This window comes from Rhipicephalus microplus, chromosome 8, assembly GCF_043290135.1.
Source record: "Rhipicephalus microplus isolate Deutch F79 chromosome 8, USDA_Rmic, whole genome shotgun sequence".
Classification (NCBI taxonomy): Eukaryota; Metazoa; Arthropoda; class Arachnida; order Ixodida; family Ixodidae; genus Rhipicephalus; species Rhipicephalus microplus.
This window is the reverse complement of record NC_134707.1, coordinates 123,454,274-123,476,974: the sequence shown is the minus strand read 5'-3', so window position 1 is coordinate 123,476,974 and position 22,701 is coordinate 123,454,274. Positions and strand designations below refer to the sequence as shown.

Below are 22,701 nucleotides of genomic sequence, written 5' to 3'. Positions count from 1 at the left end.
TTGCGCACCACTAACGCCGTGTTGGATGTAGCTGCCTCGCACGACCTTGAGGCAAGCCCATTGGAGCAACGCAGGCAACTTTGGGGCACCCTTCTGCAGCTCTCAGACCCGCTCGACGGCGTTGCCTCAGTGATATCCGCATTCTCACGTGCCACCCCACCATCGCCGTCCACCTACGAACTGCCGGGATTCGACGGGGTCCGGAACGACGCCGACAGCTGGGTGGCAACCGTCAACGCGCTAGCAATGCGCGCGGCCTGGACAGAGAATCCGAAATGGTATGTGGCCATAGACCGTCTTCGGGAAGGTGCAGTGGCGTGGCACCGGCATGAAGGTTGGAAGCAGCAGTCATGGGCGGAGTGAAGCGTCAAGCTCATAGCTGCTTTCGGTCCGATTCCCTGTGCCACCTGCCCACGTAGCTCGACCTTCTCTCAGGACGGAACTCGGGAAAAGCCCGACCTAAAGGATGCGAAGACCCTATCATCCTGTCATCTCTCGGTGACCTAGATGTAGGGAACAATCACTATCGTGTAACTCTGCCTTGCACAGGCATTTCTACTGTCGTATTTGGAGCTTCTGAGGAGCACCGGCCTGACGGTGCAGCTGGGTGTGGCGGGTTTCTGATGGCAAGCTTTGCGCAATGCTCCGCAAGATGCCCCAACGCAAGTCGTCCGTTCGACTTAGAGGCACCGGCCCCCATCCTACTGGACATTCTACCACCTAATGAGACAGGTCTTTCCGCTGAGTCTAATAACATCCCATCTGACCAGACGGAAGAGGATATGCGTGCGATGCATGCGCTGCCTGAATCGGTGGAGTCTCCGATTTCCGGAGCGGCTTCCGTCGAGGATCTCTCGCCACTACGCAGCGTGGCTTCAGGAATTACTGACTTTACAGCGTCCGGGAGCCCCATAGCTACAACTCTGCGTGGGTCACGGACTACGCAAGTCACGGCACGGGAGCCCCGCCGCGGGTCAGCACGAGGACTTCACCCCAGGTTCGTGCAGATGTCTGGTCGCACCAAAAAACATCTCTCGATCCGTAGAAAATTGCGCAGACGGCTGCATAAGATGCTACTCGTTTCGTTGTCGGATCCCCCATTTCCTGCCCTCTTTTCTAAAATGTGGTGGGACAAAGGAAAGCGTTCTGTGATCAACCTGCGACTATGTCGATCCAGTCGGGGCCGCCCACCAGAACCATCTCCATGCAAACCACACCACCACAGGAAACTTCTACTACGAGAATGCCTACTCGGTCCACCAAACGAAAACCGGAGTCCAACTACTTTCTCTGAAAAGTCGCAGCGTGGCCGAGGCTGTAGACTGCCACGCGACAGTCAATGTTGTCCCGCGGAGTCATCATCAACGAAGGGACCAACCAGGACCCAGTTCTCATCACGACATGGCGAACGACCTGGGCGACATAGCCAGTGTCAGCCGCCGGAGCCAATTTCGACAAACTTTCAGCGTGGTCGGGGCCCATCACGACGATGCAGCCAACTCCACCCACCTGAAGCAATTTCAACTGCTGCAGCTAGCCTCACCCACATGAACATCGTCGTGTGGCCCATCAACAATGCTTGCAGCCATGGCCGAGTGTGACGACGAAGACAGAAACTGGCACTCTGGCACTCTGGCACAGACGCGCTTGCTAGGCGAGCGAGGAAGAAGAGGCAGAATAAGAACAGCTGGCCCAGGATCGGAACTTCTCTCTTCTTCTCTGTCTCGCTCATCACAATATATATATATATATATATATATATATATATATATATATTGTGATGAGCGAGACAGAGAAGAGACAAGTCCCGATCCTGGGCCAGCTGTTCTTATTCTGCCTCTTATTCAGCTGTTCTATTCTGCCACGAGAATAGATTGATTGGTGGTGACAAATCATGGTGTCCAGATGAGACGAGGGACAAACACCTCGATATGTAAATATCAGCAGTTCAAAAAAAATATTATCAGAGCATATGAAAAAAAAATCGGCCATTTCGAAACAACATATCAAATTTAGAACGAAGGGCACTCGATGAACTACGAAAGAAACACTAGAATTACCGTCAAACCGGCTGATAAAGGGGGCTGCATAGTAATTCTAAACACGTCGGACTACTTAAAGGAAGAGGAACGACATCTATCAGACACAAAATTCTACAAAGAACTTCCGACGGACCCGACTCCCGAATTTGAAAGCGAGATAAAAGTAACCCTAAACAGTCTCCGCTGGGACAAGAAAATTACTGGCAAAATGTTAAAAGCAATGTAACCGGCCCATTTTGTTCCCGGTTGATTCTATTTGCCCCCCAAAATACACAAGGCAGGCAATCCGGGACGTCCGATAGTATTCAGTAACAGCACATCAACAGAAAATATATCAGAATTCATTAGTTCCTTAATAAAAAAACATCCCCCCAAATTTTTCCTATTACCTAAAGGACACAAACCACTTCATCTGCGAAACTTCTAGTCTCGACATCCCAGGCGGCAGTTTTCTGGTGACCATGGACGTCTGCTCACTGTACACCAACATACCCCACCATGACGGAATAGCGGCTATGGTTTCTGAATATGTAAAATCTGACTCATCAACTAGTGTAAATGGCGAGGTACTCTTTACACTTCTTGAACTTGTACTAAATTATAACCATTTTGAGTTCAATGGCAAGCATTTCCTTCAGGTCAGTGGCACGCAATGGGCAGGAAAATGGCCCCAAACTTCGCGAGCACCTTTATGGCTTCACTTGAAATCCCATTCATTGAGCGACGCACCTTGAAACCTTTCTACTATAGAAGATACTTAGACCATATTTTTATGATATGGAACCACGGTGAGGGAAGTCTTTTCCGCTTCATAGAGTATTTTAACAAGTGCCACCCGTCAATTAAATTCACGCACAAAATTTCCAAAACTAGCATTAACTTTTTGGACGTCACGGTCAAAAATGACTGCTTGTCAACAAACCTTTACAAAAAGCGTACAGACCGTCAAATGTACCTACATTTCAACAGCAGCCACCCAAAGCATTGCAAAACGGGTACCGAAGAATATGCACCGATATGCGGGAATTTGACAGACACGCGGAGCACCTGAAGCATTCCTTATTGAAACAAAATTATCCGGAAGACATTATTGACGATACCATACTATGTGCTCGCAACGTGAACAGGAATGATATAATTAAGGGACCAAACAAAGTATCTAAAACGACTTCCCAAACAAACCTTGTACTAACTTACTCCTAATCAGCGCCACGAATCAACAACATACTTTCCCGCCATTTCAACATAATCAGGCAAAGCAAACGACTAACTTCTATTTTCGCGAAGCCACCTCACGTGGTGTACCGCAGGGACAAAACTCTGAAGGACATTCTTGTCAGAGCAAAAACAAACACCCCCAAAATTCAATCAGGGTGCCATCCCTGCGGAAAAGCTCGATGCAAGGTATGCCCACAGATAGTCACAACACGTGAATCCAAAGCGAACTTCTCGGATTTCAAATTCTCCATAACTGAAAGTCTTAATTGGGACTCCAGTAACGTAATGTACATGCTACATTGCAACATCTTTGGACAAGAATATATCAGCCAAACAGACACGCCATTTCGGCTGCGGTTCAATAATCACCGGTACCACGCCACTTCACTGCCGAAGCTACCTTTATCTAGACATCTGCGCCTGCCAAACCACAGTTTTGAATATATCAGCGTAACTCTTTTGCAGTCCGGTTTCTCAAACAGACGCGAGCGCGAACAGCGTGAGGCATATTTTATTTTCGAATTTCGAACATTAGTAGCCGGCGTCAACGAGGACCCCGGAAAACTCTCCTGCCTCCGAGAAGTAAGCCAGGAGGAAATCGGTGACAAAGATTGATAGCTGGAGACCATGCTTGTTTTTTCTGACTCGTACGTGTACACTGTCCTTTCTTGTTTTTTTTTTGTTTTTCTTCTTTTTTTCTTTTTTTTGTTTTTTTCACATGCACATACAAAGTGTTTATGTTTGCCTACCACTTGATGACCATTGAAGGGAAACGGACGAAGATTAAGGGTAAAGAGCCGACCGACCCATTAAGGAGAAACCCTTTCTTTACGCGCGCCGTCACGGACCCCTTCCGCCACCGCGGCGACAATCATGGGTGGCCCGACACACGTCGAGAACTGAACAGCACGTGATAAGAACCAGATGTAGACGTAAACGGACAATTGGTTTCGTTCTCAGTGTTGACAGTGGTTCTTTCTCTTTTTTACTTTCTTTCTTTTCTTTCTTTTCCTTTTTTCTTTTTTTCGTCTTTTTTTCTTCCCCTTTTTCTCTTTTTTTTCTTTCTTTCCTTTTTTTAGTTCCCTCTCACTCTCGCAAACATATTTCAAGGCGAGAGGTACGCGGCAGCAACGAAGTTTGGAAGTTCATGTCAGTATAACTCATCCCCTGATGAAGGGAGGACCCCTCCCGAAACTGTTTGGAAATAAATATATTTATCCTTGTTGACAACGCTCCCGTTGTGCCATATCCCATACCTATATATATATATATATATATATATATATATATATATATATATATATATATATATATATATATATATATATATATATATATATATATATATATATATATTAAGGGAATTGCCTTGAACATGTCCAGAAGAACTTCATTTCATGTTGTCACATTATACAGAGCAGCGAGCACCTGAACCATGAAGACTTATTTTACTCCGAGGTTAAAATATATAAATAAATGATGGGTTTGCCGATTTTCATTTTAACACTTCACCACTCTACTTTGCCTAATTTTCAACTTAGGCTATAGTTGCAGTTTTCTATCATCGGCAGGGGCAAGTATAATTAAGTTACGAGGTGGCGTTGTGGGCTTTTTTCGCTGCCTTTCTTGGGTCCTGTTTCTTATCGGTGTCCAATAGTTATCAAATATTTGCCAGAAAGGTGTCACGGCACTTGCATCACGCTCGCAGGCAGACCTGATCCGCAGCAAGGGCTACTACTGCCAGGAGTTCACGGTCATCACGCAGGACAGCTACGTGCTGTCGATGCAACGCATCCCACATGGCCGCTGGGGGGCTTCCATTCCTCCGCACAGGAGCCGGAGGCCACCTGTTATATTGGTGCATGGATTCTTATCGTCATCCGTCGAGTGGGTCGTCAACTATCCTCACCAGAGTCTAGGTAGGATTGTCATTCGTCGAGTGGGTCATCAACTATCTTCACCACAGTCTAGGTAGGACTCCTGATTCATTGACATCATCAGTTGGTCAACGATCGCGATAAGAAAGAGTGCAGGTTCTAGTAGTGGCAAGTGGCTGGAATCCTAAACGAACTTGATGTACAACCTAGCTGAATTTCGCTAGTAATGCAAGGCTTTTTTTAAAGATGCTAGGTTTTTGCTAGTAGTACTAAATATGGTTATATTTTATTAGACATATCACGTGACCTCCTGTTATATGATGCCTATATTTCAGTCACGTGACCAGCTGTTCCATGCTTTTTGGCTAGAACAATCCGCGTGACAAAAATGTCTCGAAGTTCAAAGCGGGAACAAGTTATTACACTTCACATGACTATATATGTTACATGATGTCAGTGATTGTGCGCAACGTGACGAGCTATTGGGTGACCTTACATGACTCACGTTTTAATCACGTGACAAGTTATTACGCCATTTTTGGTCACGTAACAGACTCACCCGTCAGTTCTTATATTCTCCTTTGAACAAATTCACCCACCTGTTCCGCTACCAAATCAGAAGCCGAATACAGTGTTGCGCAGTTGCACTCCGGCATTGGGATAATCCCGAAATTATTTCACATTTTGCAACCCCGTATAGGGGTGGAGACAACAGTTGAATGAATGGAATGGGAATAGAATTGAGCGCGCTTTGCGTGGAATGGACAGGAAATTAAATTACATCTTCTTTTTTCTGAAGATGGAGCACGTTTTCGTCTACGCACTGATTTTGTAACTTAAAAAATTAGTAAGTTAGAGCCTCCAATTTACAATAAAACAGTATATTTAAAATGGCTTGCCTGACTACAAGCCCGTACATATACAGCCAACGTGCCTACTACAATTCTGTCCTCATATAGACTGTGTTGCTCTGAACTGTGTCTCTCTATTCCTCTTGTAGCCACCGTCCTATGCCGTTCGTATCCGTCGTGTGGAACTACAGTGGCGTCATACCCTCCCTTTAACCCGTTATTCCTTGTGATTTTTTCTCTCGGCAGATTCAGAAGGTTTCTTTCCCATTAACGAAATCCTAATTCTGTTACATTGCCATTTTTGCGTTAACACGTTTAATATTATACAACGTTAAAACCTCAACATTTCTTCAAACATGCTGACCGTGCGAATACTATGGATACTATAGATATCGAGAAAAATGCCCCTATGGGAATGAGCATACAGCTAAGAAACAGATGGTATGCACGAAATATGTCATAAAGCTAACTTCCTTCAGTTTCTTAACGTACTTTTGCAGTTTCAAATGCATGAGATGACACCATCTTTAGAGGAGGTTTATTCTTAACTAGATCAAAATCAATCAAATAAACTTTTTATTTAATCTCAGCAAGGAGAAAGGGGGGTTGCGAAAAAGCTGCCTTACTGGAGCTTGGCTAAACCTGGCCCCCTTGTGTTACATTTTGACAGTGTGCAGTACTGAATAAAGGTACATGGCATGCTAACAATAATCCAAGGCACTTTGCGTAGGTATAAATACAATGGTGTAGGGGTGCATAAAGTAACTGGATTTTTTTTTTCAGAGGAGTAACAACGCTACTCCACGACATCAATAAGATATGCACAAATTAACTTAGAAAAAAAAAATATATGACAATGAACAATCACAACCAAATACGGAAAAGAAAACGTAATGGCCCCAACAAACTCAAAATGAACAGGTAAACGCATATGTACATTTAGTGTATGCTCATATACTGATGCTCTGCTGGAATTTCACGACGGGGTCAAGCGAAATTAAATGAGTGTATAGGGAGCGAAGAGACATACTGTCCAGGTTTATTGAATAAAACTGTTCAACTAATCTGTCGTTCTACAACCATTATATTTATCACTTGAGGAACTAGAAAGCGACGGATGAAAAATCTGCTGCGAGCTTGAGTAAGCTTCCCAGCCGATTACAGTTCAGCAAGCAGTGACGGTATACTAAAGCTGGCGCACGTAATCATAAGCACAAGAAGAGCACACATTATTATTGCTCATGATCACCGAAAGAACACAACACGTACAAGCAAGTAAGTTATAAAACTTGAAGAGAAAAAAAGAAAGCACTACTACAAAAATAAAAATAAAACTAATATTTTAGATAGCAGCTCACAAAGAAAGCATCAAGCGCTGGACTGTAACAAAAAATATCAAAATCTTTTTGCGATAAAATCTTTAACACGCCGGCAAAAGTTATTCTTAGCATCTGGGCCCCGAAGTCTGTGCGTGGTGTTCCTGTTTCGAAATTTATCATGAGCCGTAATAGATACAAAGAAGAGTATTCGGCTAACTCTGCTAAATGAGCGAGAATTAGAATGGTATTGCTTATTTCGTATTTATACATAAGAACAAGGCGTAAGTTATAGGTGTCAAACATTTGGGATATCGGAAGCTTGGAATAGCTGTGCAGAACAATGATTTCTGGCTGTGTTATAACTTATGCGTAAAGCCTATTTTGTAGAATGTGGAGCTTCTTTAAGGCTGTGTGTGTGCCAAATACCCATGCAAGTTGGCAACAATTCACTTGGGACCTCAAAAAAAGGTTGCAAATGCAGCAATTTGCTAGAAGTAGAAAGAGCGTAGCTATTGTGGTATGAGGAACCAGCAAAACGGGAGGCAGCTAAACACACTGGGTTGACATACACATTTCTATCAACTTCTCCGTTAACCAAACAAAAATTTTAGTGCTGGTGTATTTTTAACGTTTTAGGAGCTATAAGTTGAAAAACGCAAGATGTTACATTTCGCACATAACGGCGCAAAATTATCACTTTCGTTTTAACCACAATATTTTCTTGTGCATTTAGTTCTCAACAGCTTTACAATGCGGCAAGCATTCTATTAGCTCTCCTTGTCAATTTGTCAGGACTTTTGTCGCTAAAATTTGCATTGGTATTATCTGCATATATAACATGAAAGGAGTACGTCATAATGAATATTGACGATATTGTTGGTATAGAAATGATACAAGAAAGGCCCCAGTATACTTCCATGCTAAATGCCTTAGCTAGACCTAGCATTTCTGATGAGTGTCCACTAACGTTAACGTATTGCCGTCGATGGGACAAACAAAAGTTCACGAGTTCAGCGGCACGTCTTGGAATTAGCTTTCAAGTTTGCTCACAAGAGTTTTATGATGGAACCTCTCAATGGCTTTCTTCAATCAAAAAAGAGGGCTAATACTATATGCGTCTTTCTTCAAAGTTTCAGAGGGTGAATTCGTTTCGTGCAAGCAGCGCAGTTTCAGTCAACCTAATTTTTTTTTTTAAGTGAAAGGTGCTATGAGATCACAACTCGGGCCGCGTCCGCGCCGTAGTTGTTCGCCGCCGCCGCCAGTGTCCGTGACCACTATCACACGAAATTAGAAAAAAAATACCAAGGACACAATGGGATTCGATCGAGGGTCCCCTGCATGCCAGCCCGGTATTTTATAGTGAGCCAAGCCGGTGCTAGGAAGTCCTTTGCAAACTGGCTTGGCAGGCTTGATGTTGGGAAAAGGATCGTGTTCATGTGAGGAATAAAGCGTTTTAGAACAGCAACAGCCATGTGTCACATATTGCGAAAAGCGCAACCAGTGGGTCGTCAAATGCTGGAACCCTTTACAAATGCCTGATCCTATCAACTGTGGAACACACGCACTGATGGGGATTGTGGGGATTACAAAACCTTCTGGCATAATTTTTTATTGTCGTCAGCCATAGTCAACAGAATTGCATAAAGATCCTTAGCCGGTACAGCGCTTGTTCGAAAACTGATTAAGGATAACTTAGTGAATGCCTGCCCACTACGCGATGGTTAATGGCGTAGTGGATACCTTGCAAGTGTGTTTGCAGCAGCAACAAAGAGTGTTGCAAAAAGGCTCTGAAAGGCCTATTCTCCAGCTTTCGCTGTGACAGTGCCACGCGTTCCGAGCAGGCCTTGCAGTATTTTTTTTTCGAAATAATATAAATGGCGTCATACCGTTCTGTCACTCAATTTGAAACTGTGCAGACGTGTTAAAATGAATTTTTCAAAGCCCTTGGTGAATACAGGAAGTATCAATATCGGTCTGTAATTAGAAATTTTATTCCCATCACCTTTTCTTAGGGACTGGCCTGAACTTAGTGACTTGCATTTGGACAGAGAAAGTGGACATCTTATGGCACAAATTAAATAAGTGGGCCAGTGAAGCTGGAATTATATCGACAACATGTTTAACAGACAATATCTGTGGGTCGTCTCTAAATATTGTTTTGAGGGCTCTTAAGAGCCTTTCAAGACATTGCCATTTAAGAGCAACTTCTTGGCTATGAACAGAAGAAAGAAAAACACTGTCGTGACCTCGCGGTGAAAGAAACTTCAATGCATCTATACTACCACTGAACTGAAAATGTGCAAGAGGAGTGTTATTCAAAGAATCTGCAAGTGAATAACGACATGCTTCAGTTCCGTTTCAAATCATTTATCAGGTATTTCACTGTTATATCCAGCACTTACAACATTGAATTGCTGCCGCTTGAGACCGTCATTCCGGCCACTGCTACGCTGGCAATGTCTGCACAATACTGAGCTTCAGGGGCTCTAATATTTTTGTTGAAGTTTTTTCAACGAATATTGTACTCCATTAGCGCTGAAAATACTCTAGTTTTGGCAAATGCTTTGTAAAGCTGGTCTTTAACACTGATGCGATGAAGAAAAAAAGTTCAGTTAATCCAAGGCTTTCTAATTTTTCTTTCGTCGTGATACTTCATTTATGCGGAAATCCTCGAAATACTTTAAAATGGTTAATAACTGTTTTAAATGCAGTATCTGGTTCTACTGCGCAGTACACGACATTCGATGTTATATTACGTATAGCAACACTAAATTATTCAAGGCTGTTATCAGTTATTGCCTAATAGTATCGAGCACACTCTCAGGACGCTTACTAGTTTTCTTCAGTGCGTGCGTAAATATTGCCAAGTGGTCGCTGAGGTCACTGCAGACAACACCAGATTTTGTAATTTATAACTCAACGTTAATTTTAAATGTGTCAAGAGGTGTCCCTGACAACTGTCTAACGCGATTTGGTAAACTAATCACATGTCCACATGCATTATAAGACACCATGATTTCAATGTCAAATTCCAATGTGCACTGACCCAGCATTTGAAGGTTAAGACGTTTTTCGTACATTAACGCCCCACCGCGTTGGTCTTGTGAATATGGTACTCGACTGCTGACCCACAGGTCGTGGGATCAAATCCCGGCTGCGGTGGCTGCATTCTTTATGGAGGCATAAATACCGTAGGCCCGTGTGCTGAGATATGGGGGCACGTTAAAGAACCCCAGGTGGTCAAATTTCCCGAGCCCTCCACTGCGGCTTCTCTCATAATGATATGGTTGTTTTGGGACGTTAAACTCCCCATATCTATCCATTTCTACGTTCAGAAATTACAGGAATGGAACTGAACGGCCCGGTTTTTCCAGTGTGGGAATAGACTAAGCCCATTTTTTTTATTGCGAGGAAGTGAACGGAATTGAATGGCGGCAAGTTCTAATTCCACAGAACAGAATCGAAATGGAATAGAGGCGCCCATTCCACAACACTGGTCAAATAAAATTAAGCGAGCGCATAGCGGCTTATGGGGATGATAAGCCATGTTCACACTACTTAGCACAACGAAAAGCTTGAAGAGCTGCGCCCTTGAGTAGATTGAAATACATGCTTAAATTGAATTAAATAAATCCTACCAACCTCAAACCTTAGTATATATGATTATCAGGGGTGCCGCAGTGACATGACTCCAAATTAACTTTGACGACCTTGCTTTGTGTAGCCGGAGCCAAAATTTATTTACATGAATGCTTTGACATTTCGCCTGAATCGAAGTTAGGCTGCTTCGGCCGGCAATTGACCTCGCGTCTTCTAGCTTAACTGCATGATGCAAATACTGCTAATTTACCGCGGTAGGTAAGAGGTACAAGAGCGTCATAAGACCAGTACGCCAGTTTTTTGTCCAAAATTATACAAGAAAATTCTACTTCGTTCTAATATTATTAAGCCATCAACCTTTGAATACATGCTTGAGACCAGTTTGATTAGCGAAACTTAAGCAGAGTTCTCCTGAAGTGTGCTTTCCTTTGCCGTACAACAGGAATGTTTATGTCAACATGTCTTGAAAGGTCGTTTTACCATCATTCGCAAACTCAATGCATCCTGTAATGAGTAAAAGGAAATTTCAGGTGATTTTATTAATTTATTTTTAGTACTTTGTGGTTTGTATTTTAGTAATTTTCTGCTTCTTACTTTGAGCGGTTCATGTGATATTAGTAGCAATTATGCAGCACGCGTGGACAAAAATACGAAGAACACTGAAATGATACACATGCGGCATCACTCGCAACAATCCTTAACGAAAACCACGTCACAGTTTATGGCTACCTACTTAGAAAAACCCCCGTGATGTGTACATTGTGTGCCCCGCCGCGGCGGTCTTGTGGCTAAGGTATTCGGCTGCTGACCCGGGATCAAATCACGGGCGCGGGATCGAATCCCGGCTGTGGTGGCGGCTGCATTTCCGATGGAGGCGGAAATACTGTAGGCCCATGTGCTCAGATTTGGGTGCACGTTAAAGAACCTCAGGTGGACGAAATTTCCGGAGCCCTCCACTACGTCGTCTCTCAGAATCATATGGTGGTTTCGAGACGTCAAACCCAACATATCAAATCAAATCAAAAATTTATGTTGACATTGTGTGTTGAAACATTAAATCATACACGTATACATGCACTAATTAAGCCACGGTTATCATCATTCATACGTCAGCTTGAATAAGCGTGGAGCAATGAAGAAACACGGTCGCAGCAATCACATTGTCTCCGATTGTCCACGCCGCTATCTTTTCGTCTTGCACAAGTGACCACAAAATGTAGCCTCTATGCCGACAAGCAATATCGAACTGCATTGTTCATCAGCCCTCTAACGCACAATTAGTGTCCCTTTCGAGTGCTCTCTTCCTGACCATTTGTCTGGACTGATGAATCTTTTGAAATACACAGTCTGTTTGATCTTAAGCATTGCTCCGACAATAGGTCTCAAGATAGTGAAGTGTTCTCTCCTTGGACCCATTTGTTCATGGCTAACTGTATATCCCGACAGTAATGAACGTAAAATTCAGAGTGAGCTACAACTTTAAGTTTCAAGTTTCAAGTTCATTAGGAAAAAATCGCAGAACAGAATAGATATATGAAGGTGCTACATTTTCAGAAGGAGGCCCAAAAGTAGAAACTGTGGGAGGGCCTCCTAACAGAATTGAACAAAAAAATAATTAGTAAGCAAATGAAATATGTTTAATACAGGTGCACAGATATAATAAAGAAACTCATATATACACCAATCTAAATTCTTATATATCTATATGTGTACACGAAAAACCTCAATATTGGCAACACAATAACCGTACTGATTAGTACGATGAAAGAAGGTATGTAAAAATAAATAAATAAATCATAAGACATAACATTAATAAAGGCAATGCATAAAGGGAGTCATATGGTAATGAATTGTTGAGAGCAAGTATGTTTTTGAATATGAACGAAACTGGTGTACGGATAACGTTTTCAATTTAGGGTTGAGAGCATTCCAAATAAAAAGTGCGCTGAAGCAAGCTGTTTGCTTGCCATAATTCGTTGCGACTTTCGGTAACAAAACATTGTGTGACATAGGAAACCTGGTCTTATTCTTATTAATAAATTGATGAATTAGAAGGGCAACAGAAACTTGGTAATTCATGAGTTTGTGCTGCAAGACCATCAGGCTAGATTTGTATATGCAAACAACAGGTAGTACACTCAATTCTAAAAAAACGGGCCTGGACGATGAGCGAGGGGATGAGAAAGTTATAACTTTCAGCGCGCGCTTCTGGATGCTAAGTAAACAAGAGATGTGGGTGTAATAAGTATTTCCTCAAGTGGTAACACAATTTTTTATGTGTGTATGGATGAAGGCAGGATAAAGTGATAGAAGTGTTTTTATGCTGTAGCTTGAACGCGTTTTAATTATTGTCTTTATGCCGAAGGCATTTTTTTTACCACCGAATCGACATGGATATAGAATTTTAGATTGGAATTTACAATGACACCCAGCAACTTCGCATATCTTATTTGTTTAATTTCAACATTGCTTATCCGTGTGTGTAAGGCCGATGTCACTACTTTATGAGGAGAATGGAAAACTACGAACTGAGACTTTACAGGGTTTATTCTTATATAATTTTTTAAGACAACAGTCTTCAAGCTTCTGTATTGCGTAGTTTAATTTATCTAAAAGCTCAGTGGCGTTAGAAGCAGAAGCTACGATCATCGTATCGTCGGCGTACAGAAAACACTTGGCCCTAGATAAGTAAATCAGTAGATTGTAATAAATGTTAAAGATAAGAGCGGAACAAGAATTGATCCGTGGGGTACACCTTAGGTGATGAGCCTATGTTGAGAAAAGGCGCCATCAATAAATATTAATTGATATGTGGGGTTTAACGTTCTAAAAGCAGCATACGATTATGAGAGACGCCGTAGTGGAGGGCTCCGGAAATTCGGACCACCTGGGGTTCTTTAACGTGCACCCAAATCTGAGCACACGAGCCTACAGCATTTCCGCCTCCATCGGAAATGCAGCCGCCGCAGCCGGGATTCGATCCCGTGACCTGCGGATTACCTTACCCACTAGGCCACTGCGGAGGGGTCATCGATAAATACACCTTTATATCTGTTTGCAAGGTAATCGTTCAGAATTGCCAAAAACGCACCAGTAATTCCGTAATGTTCTAACTTGGAAAACAAAACTTCGTGGTTAGTACTGTCAAAGGCTTGTTTTTTAATCTATGACCACTGAGCCGGCTAATAATCCCCTGTCCAAATTGGTTCGGATCCAGTCAATAAAGCTAATCACAGCGTGTTCTTTTGAAAGACCTGCGCGGAACCCCAACTGTGATGAAGACAGTACATTAAATTTTGCAAAGTAGTTCAACATATTAACTTGGATTAACTTTTCTTCTATTTTGCAGAAACATTGGAGTATAGTAACTTGTCTGTAATTTTCTACTAATGCCGGATCACCCTTCTTTAGTATAGAAATTACTCTAGCAACCTTTAGTTGTTTGGGAAAAATCCCTGTGTCTAAGATCAGGTTGACTATATGACAGATAGCTTCAGCTGCAACGTGCTTGACACATTTGATATGTATTGAGTGTATGTTGCCGAGGCCAGCTCCTGTATTCTTCAGCCGTTATATGACCGTTAGCACTTCGTCAGTTGTGCAAGGGCGTGAGGAGCAAGATTGGGGTTGCCTTTTCAGCTGTGGCACTCGGGGACTTATGATAGTTTCTTAAGACCAAAAAAAAATTACAATATTAGTTACTTACCTCTTCGGGATTTCGTACTATTATGTTGTCGATAGCGACAGTCTTGATGGCAGCGGTCTTCTTATCACGATTTAAGAAATAATTATTTATATTTTATTTCTGTTTAAAGCTTGTGCATGCGTGCATGCGCCGATTTTCCGTTCAAGATATCTTTATTTTCTTGGTATAGGGCACCGTCTAACGGCGCAGAAATAGTCTCGTAACGTTTTTTTTTTTTTTAAGTCGGGTGTTGAACGGCTTCCTCTTTGTTTTTCGATATAGATTATCTTTCTTGCGAAGGGAATCTAAGAGAGCCACTGACACCCAAGAGCAAAGTGGTGCACCATATCGATTAGTAAAAAGCAAACTTTTACCGCTTTTATTATATTCAGGGCAAACTCACGCAATGTTTGCATCGGAGAAGCATAAGAAGTTAGAAAAATCAGTGCGCTCTATTAACTCTACAAAGTCGGATAGATTGAAATTCGTCCCATGTACCTCTCTTTTGAGAAGACTGCAAGGTAAATCAAAATAAAAAAAGTTTGGATAGTGATCAGTAATATCTACTTGAAGAATTTTCGAATGAGGGATGCATGTCGGTATTGGAAATTATATAATAAAATATAGAACTTGAACCTTGCCTTGAACGGGTAGGGGCATTAATCAATGGCTCAAAGCCGAAACCCTCAAAACAGCCAGTGAAGTCCACAACAAAGAGATGTTTGATGTCATCATCATCATCATCATCAGCCTGACTACGTCCACTGCAGGACAAAGGCCTCTCCCATGTTCCGCCAGTTAACCCGGTCCTGTGCTTGCTGCTGCCAATTTATACCCGCAAACTTCTTAATCTCATCTGCCCACCTAACCTTCTGTCTCCCCCTAACCCGCTTCCCTTCTCTGCGAATCCAGTTAGTTACCCTTAATGACCAGCGGTTATCCTGTCTACGCGCTACATGCCCGGCCCATGTCCATTTCCTCTTCTTTATTTCAACTATGATATCCTTAACCCCCGTTTGTCCCCTAATCCACTCTGCTCTCTTCTTGTCTCTTAAGGTTGCACCTACCATTATTCTTTCCATTGCTCGCTGCGTCGTCCTCAATTTAAGCTGAACCCTCTTTGTAAGTCTCCAGGTTTCTGCTCCGTAGCTAAGTACCGGCAAGATACAGCTGTTATATACCTTTCTCTTGTGGGATAGTGGCAATCTACCTGTCATAATTTGAGAGGGCTTGCCGAATGTGCTCCACTCCATTCTTATTCTTCTAGTTACTTCCATCTCGTGGTTAGGCTCAGCGGTTATTACCTGCCCTAAGTAGACATAGTCTTTTACAACTTCAAGTGCACTATTACCTATCTCGAAGCGCTGCTCCTTTCCGTGCTTGTTGTACATTACTTTCGTTTTCTGCAGATTAATTTTAAGACCCACCTTTCTGCTCTTCTTGTCTAACTCCGTAATTATGAGTTGCAATTCGTCCCCTGGGTTACTTAGCAATGCAATCGGCAAAACGCAGGTTACTAAGGTAATCTCCATTAACTATTATCCTCAAGCTCTCCCATTCTAGGCCCCTGAAAACTTCCTGTAAGCACGCGGTAAATAGCATTAGAAAGACTGTATCTCCTTGCCTTACACATATCTTGATTGTTACTCTGATGCTTCCTTTATGAAGCACTATGGTAGCAATTGATCCCCAGTAGATTTCTTTCAGGATGTTTATATGCACTTAATCGACGCCCTGATTCCGCAACGTCTGCATGACTGCTGATAGTCCTACTGAATCGAACGCCTTCTCGTAGTCTATGAAGGCTATGTATAGTGGTTGGTTATATTCTGAGCATTTCTCTATTACCTGATTGATAGTATGAATGTGGTCAATTGTTGAGTAGCCTGTTCGAACTCCTGCTTGTTCCTTTGGTTGACTGAATTCTAATGTTTTCTTTACTCTGTTAGCAATTACTTTTGTAAATAGCTTGTATACTACAGAGAGCAAGCTGATCGGCTTGTAATTCTTCAAGTCCTTGTCATCTCCTTTCTTACGTATTAAGATGATGTTAGCGTTCTTCCAAGACTCTGGTACCCTTCCCGTCAGGAGACACCTCGTAAACAGGGTGGCTAGTTTTTCTAACACAATCTGTCCTCCATCTTTCAGCAGATCTGATGTTACCTGGTCCTAACCAGCAGCTTTGCCTCTTTGCATGCTCTCCAAAGCTTTTCTGACTTCTTCTATCCTTACTGGTGGGGTGACATCTGGGTTACTGCTAGTTCTTATAGTATTAAGGTCGTGGTTGTCTCGGCTACTGTACAGATCTCTGTAAAACTCCTCCGCTATTTTAACTATCCTATCCATATTGGTAGTTATTTTGCCTTCTTTGTCCCTTAGTGCATACATCCGACTTTTGCCTATCCAAAGTTTCTTCTTCACTGCTTTGACGCTTCCTCCGTTTTTCAGAGCGTGTTCAATTCTCTCCATGTTATACCTTCTTACATCGCATACTTTACGTCTATTAATCAACTTCGAAAGCTCTGCCAGTTCTATTTTGTCTGTTGTACTTGACACTTTCATGATTTGACGCTTCTGAATGAGGTTCTTCGTTTCCTGGGAAAGCTTGCCAGTGTCCTGTCTAACTACTCTGCCTCCAGCTTCCACTGCACACTCCGTAGTGCTACTCGTCAGATTATCATTCATTGTATCTAGGCTAAGGTTGGTTTCTTCATTAAGAGCCGAGTACCTGTTCTGCAGCGACACTCTGAATTCCTGTACTTTCCCTCTCAGGGCTAGCTCGTTGATTGGCTTCTTGCGTATCAGTTCCTGTCGTTCCTTCTTCAAGTCCAGGCGAATTCGAGACCGTACCATTCTATGGTCACTGCATCGTACCTTGCCAACCACTTCCTCATCCTGCACGATTCCTGGGTGTGCAGTCATTATAAAGTCTATTTCGTTCTTAATTTCGCCATTAGGGCTCCTCCAAGTCCACTTGCGGTTTTCTCGTTTTCGGTAGAAGGTATTCAAAATCCGTAAATTATTGCGTTCTGCGAATTCTACTAGTAGCTCTCCTCTGGCGTTTCTAGTACCGATGCCATAATCTCCTACTGCCTGGTCTCCAGCCTGCTTCTTCCCTACCTTTGCATTAAAGTCGCCCATCACTATAGTATACTGTGTTTTTACCTTACTCGTTGCCGATTCCACGTCTTCATAGAAGCTTTCAACTGAAGCGTCATCATGGCTGGATGTAGGTGCGTAAGCCTGTACTACCTTCATCTTGTATCTTTTATTCAGTTTAATTACGATACCTACCACCCTTTCATTAATGCTATAGTATTCCTCTATGTTGCCAGCTATGTTTCTGTGAATTAGGAACCCCACTCCCAGTTCTCTTCTGTCTGCCAAGCCCCGATAGCAAAGGACGTGCCCATTCTGTAGCACAGTATAGGCCTCATCTGTCCTCCTGACCTTACTGAGCCCTATTATATCCCATTTAACACCCTCTAGCTCCTCGAGAAGTACAGCTAGACTTCACAGACGAATAGTACAGCTAGACTACAGAAGTCTAGCTGTACTATTCGAGGATTTTTGATGTGTAATAAGTCAATGTTGAAATCACCTAAAATGAGAGCATTCTTATTTTGTCCTGAAATTTTGTCTAGCATTTTCGATAATCCCATGCAAAATTCTTTGATTGATGAAGACGGTGAGTGGTAAACCGTGTCAGTGATTGTTCTTTTCTTTTCTGAAATGTGAGGAAAGAAGTTTTCGTATCGAGCCATACAGATTCGCCATTCAGAACATTGATAGACAGATCGGCACGCCTGATCCAAACTGCACTTCTGGAACTGATGCTGAACTGCACCTCTAGAAGCAATGGAATAACCTACAAAACTATTCCGGAATATAATGCACGTTTTTGTTGGCAGGTATAGGCAAAGTAACATATACATTACTACTAAAACTGCCTCGTATATAAGCTCATAGTTACTGTGTCAATTCTTCGAGAACAAAACACCGTGAAAGCAGTCATGAAAGTTTTGGACGTACGAGATTTGAAAAATTATATACTATTCATGGTTGTAACTTGTCCATAAATGTGGGAGAGAGAAGAGAATTAATCCTAAGAATCTCTACATTATGTAAGTGGCAGTCAAGTTGTGAAAAAGCTCCCTGGAAATTTTTTAGAAGACCATGCTTCTGCGTAGTCGATTAAATTTCGTCATAGTGAACATCCAGATTGCTCTTTATATATTCTGTTCTCCATCAAAGCGTAACCATCAGCACTCGCCATTACAGCTGGAGTACGTGTGGTGCAAGAGCTCGAGTCAACTGTCTACGGGTAGATATGGCCACGGATTTCCCTCGCGAAGTTTCCTACTTTCCTTGTGGTAATTTTTAGAATAATGGCTGTTACCTCTTGTTGGAGAGGCGTTTCTCTCCCCAAATTACTTCCGGGATTTATTTAGGCACTGAACTTTGATCCATTCAACGTTTTTCAGGCAGCTCACGGCCTTGATCATTATACGGGTTCATGAGCTCTCACTAGTTGTACAATGCCTTTGAGGCGAATCGTGTAGAGTCACTCGTGCAAAAAAATGGGGGGGGGGGGGGGGGGAGGGTGATGTAGACTTAGTGCTTTAGACAACAAATAAAAGAAGGTCCTGATGAAGCGTGTGTAAACAATTATTAATAGGTTTTAAATAAATGTATTAGTCATATTTCTTGACAGACGGTTTGGCTGATTGCAAATGAACAGCCGTGAGCCGCACAGTGCCCAAGACGACTTCTGATGCGGAACTTCCGGCAATAGCCTTCCAAGGGTCGTGGTTGCGTTTGCGTAGTGTGTTTAAGTTTTTTTGTTCTATTATTGCTGTATCATTCCATCATAACTGTTCACAGCGACGGGTAGCGACTACGTGAAGGGTCTCGATGACGTCGCATGGCTGAGGCACGAGAACTAAACTGCAGTAACCAGGGGAAAGAGTGTCCTGATCCACTGGATGGAGAAGTTGTGCGATTGAGATTTTCGGCCGGGGCTAAATACCTGCCTACTGACGCAGCCACAAAAGTACTTTTGCAGTTTGGTTTAGGCACACATCACCTTAAAACGCCAATTAATTCACTCTTTGATAGCGGGTACTTTCCATGGATATCAGCACCAATTCAAACTGATCGCAATTCACAATGTTAGATGTGGCTGAGATAATATAAAGCACACCCATTATATGATGATATCAAATGGGCCGGAATCAGGCGAACTACTATACGGTTTGCTAACGAATACAGCATTCATGAAACAAGCTGCACGAACCCGCCTGCATCTTCAGTGCACACTACCGCCAAAAGTTGAATCACACACAGTGCGACGTCCATTGGGGGCCACGAGACAAACTACGAGTCATTTCACTGATGCACCAGTTATGCGGCATCGCTCACATAAAAAGCAAATGCGACGACGTCATCTCGATGGTTCACAAAACACGGACACCGCGTTGTACATTGTGCAGAGACTGATGCTAAGCGCAGCTGATTTGGTGTTCCTAGTCTTGCTTCAAATACAAAATATTACTGATGAGGCTCCAGCAACAAGAAAATCCTTTGCGATAGATTTTTGATGTCAGCCAGCTTTAATGTTTTGCTACCCACTTCAAGCGTCATCGCAGAAATGGGTGGAAGAAGATGGTTACCGACGTGTTCCTTGTATTTTGGAAGAAATTGCAATACCAACCAGCCCAAGTAGCCACTCTTTTGTGTTCTTTGTATTTAAGGACATACAGCTAACGTCAGAGCATCGCTTTTGGGCCATTTGAGCATGCATTGAGATTTACTTGCCTTTGATGAAGTGAGCTAAACAAATGTACTCGCTCTATGTGGGAACCTAGCTCTCTCGATTTATCGGTAGAATCTCGGTGATCAGTTTATTTTCAACTCTCTAGAAACAGAATCTTTTTACATGTGAGAAAAAGCTGTAGCCAAGTCGCGAGGAATTCATTGGAATAATTCGATACGACGAAAACATCAATAACCAAGAGGCCACAACCATCAAACGCCGGCTAACACTGCTCTAAAAGACACTTAAAAAAATTTCGTAGGTTGTGTTTAAGGTGAACACACATAGCGGCCAGCAAACGGCAGATGCTTGCGAACCCCTCTATGTTCATGAAAACTGTTGGGTTTAGCGTGCCAAAACCACGGTATCCCGGGGCAATCCTAGGTGCCAGAAAGCGCTATAACTATGATCCACTGAGGTGGCATTATTTCGTTTGACTGTGACCCAGGCATTCCCGTGTGATATGCGAACTCTCTCAAAGGCGGCACTGCAATCCCTTCTATCACCTTTACGCCACGGCTCGTACGAACAGCTGGTATTTGAGATTGCAGAAATAACTCACCAATTTATTGAGAAAGGACATGAAATAGCCTTTTAATGGCTTCCAAGTTATTGTAGACTAATTGGCAATGAGCGGGCTGATCAAGCTGCCCGTTCTTCCCATACTGAAAGTGATCAAATATCAATTCCGCTCTCCAGAACTGACGCTGCACGGAAACTCCGCATGCTTGCTCACAAGCGTATATCAGGTCACAATGGAACGAGTCACATTTCATCCATGCACGGTTATGCACCTCAAACCCAGTTCTTCCTTGAATTTCTCCGCAATTACGCCGACGAGACGCTACTATGCTCTTCAGATTATGGTTGGGCGTCGCATTTACCAATGCGTACGCGTTCTGCATAGGAATGGCTGACACTGCTGCATGCGACCATTGCGGCAGTGACGAAACAACTTGGCACATTCTGTGTGAATGCCCACAATACTGCTCGCAGAGACAGTCACTCTGCAATGCACTAGATGAACTGGACAACCAGACTATTTCGGAAAAAATAATCCTGTGCTACCGACAGGACTTCATGTCGCAGAAGAAGGCTGTGAAGGTGCTCCTGCGCTTCTTGCATTCAACCAGTCTGTCCAAACGACTGTGATCGGAACTCTCTGATTGAGTGCGCATGTGAATTTTTTCTCTAATTTATTTTATATCCCTGTATCTCTATCCTCTGTCCGACCTTTTTCCCCACCCCCGTACAGGGTAGCAAACCAGTTTTTCTAGGTTAACCTCCCTGTTTCTTCCTTTTATTTATTTCTCTCTCTCTCACGCAGGCTTTCTCCTAGCCGATGCCGGATACGATGTGTGGCTGGCCAACCTTCGAGGAACGCCGTATGCTCGGCAACACCTTCATCTCACGGAGAAAGATACGGAATATTGGAACTTCGGGTAATTTATACCATCACGCATTTGAAGGTACAACAGCAAGCTGTCTTTTGAAGACTGCTCCCTAACTCACTTTTGCCGACGTTCTGTGTCAGAGTTAAATACTTTATGCCACAAAGAGATACGCCAAAGAGTGTTAAACACTGCAAATTTATTTTTATCTTGAGGGAGATTTTCTCATTTTTAATACCTTGCCATTTAACTACTTAACCAGAAATATTGGTCTAAAAGATCACGCTAGCACTCCTATTATGGGGAGAGTAGTCAAGCCGCGCTTCATAAACCATCGATCAAAAGTCCACAGAAATTGTGAAACTCACTCAGACTCACGCATAAATTATATTACGCACCTAGGGCTCACTCGGACACAACTTAAACTTCTTGAACCACAGGCACTCTGATTCGGACACAAACATTTTCTACAATCATTCGCACTCTGGCTCCAGCTCACCAAAATATTGCTCATTTGGACTCGCGCTCACTCTGTCTCAAACCCACGGCTCGACATGAGTTTGAGTGAGTTCGATTGCGTTTACTCAGGAGTGAGTTCGCCGAGTTATGCCATTGACAGGAGCTATTCGTGGGCAATCGGTCCAATGACAGCGATGTTCACCCTTTATTTTCAGGCTCGATGAAGTGGGCCTCTACGACATCCCGGCGCTGGTCGACTACGTTCTCGCCTGGACCGGATGGAGCGAGCTTTTTTACGTGGGATTCTCGCAGGGCAACGCGGCCGCCTGGGTCACGCTGTCGGAGATGCCGGAGTACAACGACAAGGTTACCGCACCTTTCTGTTCGAAGGTTTTGATTTATTTCTGAATGGAATACCACAAGAAACGCCAAGAAAAAAATATG

The 22,701-nt window shown here is 43.0% G+C and overlaps 1 protein-coding gene across 3 annotated transcripts in view; it reads left to right on the top strand.

Annotated features, from left to right (window-relative positions):
- LOC119164563 (lipase member J) overlaps nucleotides 1–22,701 on the top strand; it is a 60,151-nt gene that overhangs the window by 12,895 nt on the left and 24,555 nt on the right. For 2 of the 3 annotated variants that reach the window (XM_075872555.1, XM_075872554.1), the window contains exons 2-4: nucleotides 4,973–5,179; nucleotides 21,735–21,849; nucleotides 22,473–22,623. In XM_075872555.1, the coding sequence (XP_075728670.1) occupies nucleotides 4,973–5,179; nucleotides 21,735–21,849; nucleotides 22,473–22,623 (473 nt within the window). The remainder of the gene's footprint in view (nucleotides 1–4,972; nucleotides 5,180–21,734; nucleotides 21,850–22,472; nucleotides 22,624–22,701) is intronic. The other variant, XM_075872556.1, reaches the window with a different exon arrangement.